The 11,832-nt window shown below is 40.1% G+C and overlaps 1 protein-coding gene across 1 annotated transcript; it reads left to right on the top strand.

The window, feature by feature from the left end:
* Positions 1–2,180: 2,180 nt before the first annotated feature.
* LOC131994710 (uncharacterized) lies at positions 2,181–5,528 on the top strand. Its single transcript, XM_059361537.1, has one exon. It carries the CDS (start codon positions 2,181–2,183, stop codon positions 5,526–5,528), a length of 3,348 nt encoding a protein of 1,115 aa, XP_059217520.1.
* Positions 5,529–11,832: the final 6,304 nt, after the last annotated feature.

Below are 11,832 nucleotides of genomic sequence, written 5' to 3'. Positions count from 1 at the left end.
TGTATGACGACGATAGCATAGTTAGACGCATCAAAATACAACGACTGCGTTGGCTAGGTCATGTTGTCAGAATGGATGAAGAAGTTCCAGCAAAGAAGTCCTTTGAAGGCAAACACGGTGGTACACGCAAACCGGGAAGACCAAAAGCTCGATGGAAAGATCAAGTGGTGGGAGACACCTCAAAACTTGGTGTCAGAGATTTTAGAATGAGCGCAGAAGATCGAGGCGCTTGGAACGCTATTCTACGTTCGGCTAGTGGAACAAATATTCTGTCATAGCCAATTAAAGTTAAGTAAGGTCAACGTTTTTCGACACCTGAAGAATCGATTGATGTGTTTAGAGGGCAAGTTTTGGAGATACCTCAATCAGAGTGGCAAAAGTGCTTCGACAATTGGTTTAAACGCATACAATAGTGTATAGATCTTAATGGGGAATATTTGGAAAAACAAAAAAGCGATTTTCGATGATTAATATTTGTTTTTGTGTTCTCTAATCCCCAAATATAACAGGCAAACCGTCGTACATATACCGATTTCCCGGTTTAAGTTCTAAAGCCCATGAAACCGATGACTGTGGAACAATGAGTTGTGTTAGACCCTTACATAAACTTCTTAAATATGGTGGAGATCGGATTATATTTAGCTGTAGCAGCTATGGGTTCATAAATGATGCATTTTTCACTGTATCATGACGAACGGTTTTTAATGCAAATATCCGAGGTGAAGTTGTCCAAATTTTAGCCCGGCTGAAGTTAATGCCTTTCTTTATACCCACCACCGAATGATGGGGGTATATTCATTTTGTCATTCCGTTTGCAACACATCGCAATATCAATTTCCGACCCTATAAAGTTTATATATTCTCGATCGACATAAAAATCGAAGACGATCTAGCCATGCCAGTCAGTCTGTCCGCCGTCTGTCCGTCTGTCTGTTGAAATTACGCTACAGTCTTTAGAATTAGAGATATTGAGCTGTAACTTTGCATAGATTCTTCTTTTGTCCATAGGCAGGTTAAGCTCGAAGATGGGCTATATCGGACTATACCTTGATATAGCCCCCATATAGACCGATCCGCCGATTTAGGGTCTTAGGCCTATAAAAGAAATATTTAGTATCCGATTTCAGTAAAAGTTGGGACAGTGAGTTGTATTAGGCCAGTTGACATTCTTCTTCAATTTAGTCCCGATCGGTCCAGATTTTGATATAGCTGCCATCGATTTCTCGAATTAAGGTTTTTGGGTCCATATGATTGTACGATGGAACTGAATTTGGGATAGTGAGTTGTGTTAGCCCGCTGGACATCCAGCTGGCCCCGATCGGTCTAGATTTGGATATAACTGCCATATAGACCGATCTTCCGATCTAAGGTCTTGGCCCATAAAAGGCGCATTTATTGTCCGATTTCGCCGAATTTAAGGACAGTGAGTTGCGTTAGGCCAGTCGACATTCTTCTTCAATTTAGTCCCGATCGGTCCAGATTTTGATATAGCTGCCTGTTCAAAATACATTTATTTTGAACATGAGAGATAACGCATTAGCATTTCATAGCCCACGCGTTGTTATCTTATAGAGTCTGTGTGCGGTTTAGGGTCTATTTGTACGATCGCCTATCTCATAAAACCAATACGCACAGCCGTATAAACCCTGCATGTGTACTTTTAAAAAGGGAATAGATAATGAGTCTAAGAAATGCATGTGTGTGTTTACTTAGGATCGTAAAATATCAGATAAGGAGAAACGGAGATATCACTGCGTTGGTATCTCGTTCTAGTTTAGTTTTAAGATTTTCATTTATTGTAGTGATAGGAAATTTGAAAATAAATGGTCAGTATAAATCTAGCATCAGAGAAGTGCGTTTTAGATTCAGCTCAACATTTGGTCCTTCGTAAAATTGAGTTATCCTCCACCCGAGGTAAGAAGCTCAATGGAACTAGGCCTATAAAGCAATTTAATAAAAATTGTTTAACACCCACTGAAAAATTAAATTCTGTGAAGAAGCGTCCTCGTGGCTTTAAACAACGAGAAGAAAAATAATAATAGAAATCACAATCCACTAAAAAGTGGAAATACAGTGAAGAAGCGTTCTCGTGGCTTTAGACAACGAGAAGAAAAAAAAAAAAAAAAACACATAATAAAAATATCAGAAAAATAAACAAACAAAACTACAAATAAAGTAAAATGGTTCGTCAGCAGTTATACAAGCGTCAAAATGAGATTGGTGAATATATCATCAATTTGAAGCAAAGCTGCCTTAAGGAAACCGCAAGAAGTGTGGCTAAGGAAACCTGCAAAGCCCAGTTGGGGCAAGTTTGGCAGGAATTCAAAAATAACCACACGAAGTTAACCGAATTGGGTATCACCGAGGAACCGTACTTTAAAAACAAGTATTATGAGAAGGTGAACTCATTGGTGGAGGAAATCTGTGCAGCCCTAAAGACGAACGAGGATGCAGCCAGCCAATTGGAAACTGGAAAAACTGAATCGTCGGGGTTGAAATTACAACAAATCCAACCGCAGGAAAATGGGGAGTCCAAAAATGAGAAGGAAAGAATAGCGGGAAAAAGGAAGGAAAGAATAAGAAAACTTATTCGAAAGTTAGTAGGAGAACTACTAGAGTTGGAACAACTCAATATTAAAGTCTTGCTGGAAGAAGCAAAAAGATCATGGGAAACACAGATGAATCAAATTAATGATCTATTATGGGAACTCACTATCAACCATGAGGGGTCTTACGAAGACATCACTAAAGAAGTTGATGAAGTAGAAAACCTCTACAAAAGAAGTAAAACAACGCTGATCTTAAGATTGGACAAATGTAAGGAGGAGAGATGTCCTATAAAACTAGCGGAGATAAAAATACCGGACTTCTACGGTAACGTGGAAGAATGGCCATCTTTCCATGATTTATACAAGAAGCTCGTACATGATGCCGAGAGCTTATCGGACGTTGAGAAAATGTTTTATCTGAAAGCTCATATTAAAGGAGAAGCGTCAAAAGTAATTAAACATTTACCGGCAGATGGAAGCAATTACCAGCCAGCGTGGGAGATACTAAATCAACGCTTTGGAAATAAAAGAATTTTGTTTCAAACGATACTAGACCGATTGTTAGATCAACCCCATGTGTGTAGTGAGAACGCTAAACAAGTAAAAGGATTACTTGATACAACAATTGAATGCGTCCAAGGGTTAAAAGCAATGAAATGCAACATCGAGGATGCTGTAATGGCGCGTGTAATCATCCGTAAGCTAGACAAAGAAGGTTTATCATTATACGAGCAGCATACAAAGAAATCGAAAGAAATTCAGGAGCTTAAAGATGTTTTGGAGTTCTTGGAGGAACGATATCAAAATTTGGAGGCAGCAGGTACAAAGAAGTACAGCAGCAATTACAATCATCGGCAACAGCAGCCTATGAAAAGTACGACACTCTATACGGATAAAAGTGCGTGTCTATACTGTAGAAAACAAGGACACTTAACGGAAGAATGTCGAAGTCTGTTGAGATTGCCAGTGGCGGAACGAGTATCATGGGTTAAAACAAAAAATATATGCCATAGATGCTTGAACCACAATCAGAATGCAAGATGCGATAGTACCATCAAATGTGGAACCTGTGGGTTTAAACATCATTCGGTACTCCATCTAACTAAGACATCCACTACATGTGTTGCTAACGGGACAAGGAGTGTCCTACTGGCAACGGCTCAGGTGCAGGTCAAGAATATACATGGAGAGATGGTTACCTTGAAAGCTTTGGTGGACCAAGGATCACAGTCAACGTTTTTAAGGGAAGAAGCAGCACAGATACTTCAAATCCCTCGAGAAAAGGCCAATATGGAATTGCATGGACTAGGTGACAATTTGGTGGGAGTTGCAAAATCAAAAGTAAAAGTTAGGATCCATCCGAGATTTCCCAGCAACTATTCACTCGATGTCGAAGCTCTTATTTTACCAGCGTTAGCTTCCGTCCATTTGGATTCTTCGTTAGTACACAACCAGGGTGTATGGAAAAACTTTCAATTGGCTGATCCAAACTACTACAAGAACGAGAGGATAGATATGGTGCTTGGCGGAGATGTGTATGTGGACATACTAAAGAACGGAATACATAAGAAGCATGGAATGTTGGGGCAACATACCAAGCTGGGATTAATGTTGTCCGGCCCATTAACGATTCGAGTCCCAGTAGCGAAAAAAGGTGTCAATGTCACTACAGAGATTGAAAGATTTTGGGAAACTGAAGAGTTGGATATGGACATGGTTACAAACGATGACGAAAAATGTTTGGATAATTATGCTGCTACAACGAAAAGAAATGAAGAAGGGCGGTTTATAGTTCAAATCCCCTTCAAAGAAGATAAAGAGCTGGGAACATCGTATAAACAGGCAGCAGCCAGACTCATTAGCCTGGAGAAAAAGCTCATCAAGGATAATGCTATGAAGCATGAATACTCAAGAATTATGGAGGAATATATTGCACTGGGGCACATGAAGCCAGTGAAACAGATTCATAGCGGTAAATATTATTTACCACATCAAGCGGTTGTTCGAGAGGACAGTCTGACTACGAAAGTCAGAGTGGTTTTCGACGGTTCCGCGAGTACAAATAATGGAAGAAGTCTGAACTTCATAATGCATGTCGGGCCACGGTTGCAGAGAGACGTCTTCGACATACTACTCAACTTTCGTTTAAAAAGGTTCGTGATTTCTTCAGATGTTGAAAAAATGTACCGCCAAATAATAGTGGATGAGGAGAGCCAGCGGTATCAACATGTTCTGTGGCGGAAAGATAGGAATGAGGAAATCAAAGAATATCAGCTGACAACAGTGACATTCGGAACAGCAAGTGCCCCGTTCTTGGCCGTAAGAACCTTAATGCAGATTGCGAAAGAATGCGCGGATACGAAGGTGAAGCAAATAATTGAAGAAGATTTTTATATGGATGATCTTCTTACGGGGGCAGACACAATAGAAGAGTGTCTCCAGCTTCGATTCAAAATATCAAGGCACTTAGAGGGTTATGGATTCCATCTCAGAAAATGGTGTTCAAACAATGAACACATTGTGAAATCATCGAAAGAAGACAAGGAGAACGAAATAATAAACATCAATGAAACCACTAATGTAAAAACCCTGGGACTTCAGTGGAAACCGAAGGAAGACGAATTTCGATTTAAAATATCGGAATACCCAGCGGAGAGTACAACAAAGAGGCTGGCTTTATCATATCTAGCAAAAATATTTGATCCGCTTGGGTTGCTGACACCAGTCATAATAACGGCGAAGTTGTTTATTCAGAGTTTATGGTTGCTAGAGATGCAATGGGACCAGAAAATCGATGGAGATTTGGAGATCAGCTGGAAAGAATTCGTGACACGTATTTCGTCTCTACAAGACGTTAAGATACCTAGATGGCTAAACTCTTCATCCGAAATAAAATTAAAATTTTGGGATTTGCGGATGCATCAGAGAAGGCCTATGCAGCAGTGGTTTATATTAAAACCGATAAAGGAGTTTCCTTGATGGCTGCAAAAAGCAAAGTAAACCCGATTAAAAACAAAAAGACGCTTCCGAAATTAGAGCTGTGTGCAGCCTTCCTATTGGCCAGGCTGCTAAATAGAATAATTAGTGTGGTCAAAGCCGAATCGGAAGTTTATGCCTGGAGTGACTCCACAATTACACTTGCTTGGATTGAAAATAACAAGAGCAAAGATAAATTTATAAGGTCACGAGTAACCGGCATAAAAAATTTGGTATCTCAGGCGCAGTGGCGGTATGTAAAGTCAAAAGAGAATCCAGCAGACTTGGGGTCAAGAGGCGTGTCCCCAGATAAACTTGTAGACTCAAAGCTATGGTGGGAAGGTCCCCAGTGGCTGCTGTTGCCGGAGGCGGAATGGTCTCTAACCCCTCCAGAATTGAAGACATGCGCTTCCACGGCTTCCAAGGAAGCACCTACCTTATTGAACGATTTGATAGAAAGGTATTCATCATATGGAAGACTTCTAAGAGTTTACTCTTACATCTTGCGGTTTGTTGAAAAACTGAAGGGAACCCGATCCTTCCCGTCATATCTAACGAGAGAGGAGTTGTTAAAGGCGGAGAAATACATCGTTAAAGGTCATCAGAAGATAGAATGGCCAAGTGAGGTACAAAAACTAAGAGATAACAGACAGATGGATCATCGACACAAGCTGGCTAATTTGCACCCGTACCTAGACGAAGAGGGGGTTTTAAGAGTTGGAGGTCGACTTCAGTACTCTGATTTGCAGCTAGATCAAAAACATCCTATGATCATTCGAAAATCACGGCTGGCCTATTTAATTATACGAGACACCCATTACAAGACGATGCACGGAGGAAATCGCCTAGTAGAATGTACCGTGAGACGAAAATTCTGGATAATTAATGTGAAAAACGGTATAAAAAAGGTTATACGAAGCTGTCCGGTGTGCATCCGTTATAGGCAACAAAACACGCAGCAACTAATGGGAATTCTTCCAGACTATCGTGTCAAAGTTTCATTTCCATTTTATCACTGCGGAGTCGATTATGCAGGACCGGTTTCGATGAAGTTTTCAAGTGGTAGAGGACAAAGGTCATTTAAAGGATACATAGCTGTGTTTATTTGTATGACCACAAGAGCGATTCATTTGGAGGCGGTCAGTGGCCTTACTACCGATGCATTCATGGCAGCCCTTAAACGGTTTTTTGCAAGAAGAGGAAAAAGTGCACATATATATTCGGATAATGGCACTAATTTCGTTGGAGCAGCCGGTCGTCTGGAAAAGGAGTTTCAGAAAGTCGTTAGGCAGAACGCTGATCTAGCAGAAGTTTTAGAAAACCACTTAGTTAAGTGGCATTTTATCCCGCCAGCAAGTCCTCACTTAGGAGGTTTGTGGGAGGCTGCGGTCAAATCGATGAAATATCATTTAAAAAGGATTATTGGAGAAACCAAAATGACGTATGAGGAGATGAGCACACTTTTAGCTCAGATAGAGGCGATATTAAATTCAAGGCCTATGTGCAGCATGAGTGAAGCGGACGAAGGTTTGGAGGTACTTACCCCTGGTCATTTTTTGGTTGGACGACCATTGATAGAGGTGCCAGAGTCAATCAACGATAGTGCTATTGGTTGTCTGGATAGATGGAAGCTGGTGCAAAGAATGAAGAAGGATTTCTGGAGCAGCTGGAGCAATGATTATTTGGTCACATTGCAACAAAGATATAAGTGGAAGACAAGTAGGAAAAATCTTCAGGAAGGCCAGGTGGTAATTATAAAAAATGAGGAAACGCACCCAGCGAGATGGCCTTTGGCAAGGATTACCCAGGTTCACCCTGGTAAAGATAGCTTGGTGCGAGCGGTGACGGTAAAGACAGCTTCAAATATAATGAAGAGACCTGTAAATAAGATATGTCCTTTGGAGAACGTGTCGTCTGTCCAGGACAATCGGGATGTGACTCATGTAAACTACACCAGAGTCGAGAAGAAGGTACGATGGAAAATGTCGCACATTTGGGCTCTACTTTTAATCTATATTGGCTGCATTAGATCGGATCCTATACAAATTGGAGCTTCGTTGAAAGAAATTAAAGAATCTGCCATAATTTACCTGGACCACGTCGGATCGGTGGATGTTGTCTCATCAAAATGGAATCTACTTGTTTATTATGACATGGAGCCATTTTTTGGGGTGATTGAGAAGGCAAATCCTTTGGTGAAAGATATGAGGATGACTTGTGGGAAGCTGCAAACATTCGAACCACAATGTAATTATATATTGAATACAATAGAACGCCAGCTACTGAACATGGAACAAACGAACAAGTATCTCTTTCCTCTAATAACCAAGAGGTCGAAACGCGCGCCACTGGAGTTCATCGGATCTCTTCAACACATTCTTTTCGGGACTATGGATGCAGAGGATAGAAAGGCAATGGAGCTAAACATGAAAAATCTATTAGATAACCAGTATAACCTGAAGTTTCTGGTGAAGCAGCAAACATCAGTGGTGGAGTCAACAATTAACATCCTTCGCAGGACTACAGATGAAGTTAATCAGAACTTCAAAAGTATAGTAGATCGGGTAGACAATATCACGGAAACAGTGAAAGAAGAATACTTTGTATACCGTGAATCAACTAAGTTCTTTATGGTCGTTAAGGAACTTCAAATTATAGTAGAAGAGAACGAAAGGGTTCAACTGCAAATGCTGGCGTTGTTAATTGATATTAATCATGGGAAATTAAACCCGTCCTTGATTACGCCTATACAACTGCAAGAGGAGATAAATAAAATTCGGGAATATATTCCAGACCACTTGAAGCTACCAGGAACAGCAGAGAATCAGCTACGCAGCATATATAAATTGATAAAGGCTAAGGCATCGGTCATAGAGAATCGCTTAGTGGTGTCCGTCTGGATTCCTCTGTTTAGTGACCAGGTGTCTCAACTTCATGAGATGATTGGCGTGCCGTTTGAGAGACTAGGAAGAAGATTGATACCAGTCCTTCGGAGTGATTACATCATTTATAATTTTAAAATGGACGCTTATCACCTGTTCTCGGAGTCTGAATTAAACAATTGCCAAACCTTTGGCGATGAAGAGTACGTCTGCGATGGAGGGTGGCCCTGGATAGATGCTAACGATCAATCTTGTGAGACATCTCCTCTAAAACCTCGCATCAAACCAAGCTGCAAGTTTGATGACTTTGCTGCGGATTCATTTTGGAAGAAATTGGCGCTAGTAAACAGCTGGATGTTTAAAGTTTTCAACCAGACAACGGGACATATTCAATGCTCGAGCCGCTCACAACGAATAATAGAGTTACCCCTGCAAGGCGTCTTGGAAGTGGAACCTGGCTGCACCGTTAGAACCCTAGGAACAACAATCACTGCGCCGTTAAGCCTCCAGTCTAGTCGAGATGTAGAAGATAGAGTGAAGTCACAGCAGACTTAGCTCAGATTGAAGAATTTAACATGCTTCCTTTGGGACCAATGATTATCAATCACACCCGCCAAGTTGATGAAGTGATGACGAAGCTTAGAGATGTCCAGAAAACAAATGTCGATCTAAGGGGCTTGCAGTTTCATCATATGAGTGGTCATGCTGCTCTTATTTTAGTTATTCTCATAATAATAATATTAGCGATATGTTTTATTAAGAAGTTTATTCAAAGGCAAAATGTATCAGCTTTAAATTTTTAGATCTTTAGAACTTATGTAAAATAATATATCTAATATTACAGTCCACTATTACAAATTATCGAACGACAAATCAAAGATATAATAAGACAAAAATACAGTCAGTCCACTATGTAGACTTACGCGCCCGGCAGAATGTTCAAAATACATTTATTTTGAACATGAGAGATAACGCATTAGCATTTCATAGCCCACGCGTTGTTATCTTATAGAGTCTGTGTGCGGTTTAGGGTCTATTTGTACGATCGCCTATCTCATAAAACCAATACGCACAGCCGTATAAACCCTGCATGTGTACTTTTAAAAAGGGAATAGATAATGAGTCTAAGAAATGCATGTGTGTGTTTACTTAGGATCGTAAAATATCAGATAAGGAGAAACGGAGATATCACTGCGTTGGTATCTCGTTCTAGTTTAGTTTTAAGATTTTCATTTATTGTAGTGATAGGAAATTTGAAAATAAATGGTCAGTATAAATCTAGCATCAGAGAAGTGCGTTTTAGATTCAGCTCAACACTGCCATCGATTTCTCGAATTAAGGTTTTTGGGTTCATATTATTGTACGATGTCACTGAATTTGGTACAGTGAGTTGTGTTAAGCCAGTCGATATCGTTCTTCAATTTGGCCCCGATAGACCGATCTCTCGATTTAAGGTCTTAGGTCCATAAAACGCACATTTATTGTCCGATTTCATCGAAATTCTAAACAATGACATCTTTCTGCAATTTGGCCAAGATCGGCCCAGATTTGGATATAGCTGCCATATAGACCGATCTCACGATTTTAGGGTTTTGGGCCCATAAAAGACGCATATATTGTCCGATTTCGCCGAAATTTGGGACAGTGAATTGTGTTAAGCTTTTCGACATATTTCTTCAATTTGGCCTAGATCAGATCAGATTTGGATATAGCTACCATATAGACCGATCTCTGGATTTATGATTTTGAACCAATTAAAGGTGCATTTATTGTCCAATTTCGCCAAAATTTGGGACAGTGAGTTAAGTTAGGCTCCTCGACATCATTTTTCAATTTGGCCCAGATCGGTCCAGATTTGAATATAGCTGCCATATAGACCGATCTCACGATTTAGGGTCTTGGGCCCATAAAAGGCGCATTTATTGTCCTATTTCGCCGAATTTAAGGACAGTGAGTTGCGTTAGGCCATTTGACACCCCTCTTCAATTTGGCCCAGATCGGTCCAGTTTTGGATATAGCTGCCATATAGACCGATCTCTCGATTTAGGGTTTTGGGCCCATAAAAGACGCATATATTGTCCGATTTCGCCGAAATTTGGGACAGTGAGTTGTGTTAAGCTCTTCGATATATTTCCTCAATTTGCCCCAGATCAGTTCAGATTTGGATATAGCTACCATTTAGACCGATAACTGGATTTATGATTTTGAACCAATTAAAGGTGCATTATTGTCCAATTTTGCCAAAATTTGGGACAGTGAGTTACGTTAGGCTCCTCGACATCATTTTTCAATTTGGCCCAGATCGGTCCAGATTTGAATATAGCTGTCATATAGACCGATCTCACGATTTAGGGTCTTGGGCCCATAAAAGGTGCATTTATTGTCCGATTTCTTCGAATTTAAGGACAGAGATTTGTGTTAGGCCCGTTGACATCCCTTTTCAATTTGACCCAGATCGATCCAGTTTTGGATATAGCTGCCATATAGACCGATCTCACGATTTATGGTTTTGAACCAATTAAAGGTGCATTTATTGTCCAATTTTGCCAAAATTTCAAACAGTGAGTTGTGTTAGGCCCCTCGACATGCTTTTTCAATTTTGCCCAGATCGGTCCAGATTTGAATGTAGCTGCCATATAGACCGATCTCTCGATTTAAGGTCTTGGGCCCATAAACGGCGCATTTATTGTCCGATTTCGCCGAAATTTGGGACAATGAGTTGTGTTAGTCCTTTCCCACTTCAATTTGGCCCAGATCGGTCCAGATTTGCATATATCTGGCATGTATTGTGTTGCCCAAAAAGTAAAATTGCATTTTTTCTTCTGTCAGTTTCAGCTGTTACTTTTAGCTTGCTTTAGAAAAAAAGTGTAAAAAAAAGTATATTTGATTAAAGTTCATTCTAAGTTTTATTAAAAATGCATTTACTTTCTTTTAAAAAATCCGCAATTACTTTTTGGGCAAACCCAATAGACCGAAAGTTTTGGGCCCTAAAAGTCGCATTTGTTATCCGATTTCACTCAATTTTGACACACTGTCTTATGTTAGGCTTTTCGACATCCGTGTTGTATAGTCTTCAGATCTGTCCATATTTGGATATAGCTATCTATCGTAAAAGACCCATGTTTTGTTCTATAAAATTGAACAATGACTTATACTTATTAGACCACTTCATGTCCGTTCCGAAATCGGACCATATTTCGATATAGCTGCTATGGGGGGATGCATCATGCATTTTTCACCGGCTTATGACGAAAGGTGGTTTACACATAAAACCGAGGCGTTCGGCCCGGTCGAACTTAATGCCTTGTTCCTCGTTTTTTTTACTTCCTTTCCTTTAAAAACTACTGTGACCCTTGAAATATTTGCATGTCTATTCCTATATCGATGTCATGTACATAGTTAACCATAAACAAAGAATTGCTTTT

The sequence above is a fragment of the Stomoxys calcitrans genome, chromosome 2 (assembly GCF_963082655.1).
Source record: "Stomoxys calcitrans chromosome 2, idStoCalc2.1, whole genome shotgun sequence".
Lineage (NCBI taxonomy): Eukaryota > Metazoa > Arthropoda > Insecta > Diptera > Muscidae > Stomoxys > Stomoxys calcitrans.
Note: the sequence above shows the minus strand (reverse complement) of the source record. Positions and strands in the feature narration are given on the sequence as shown.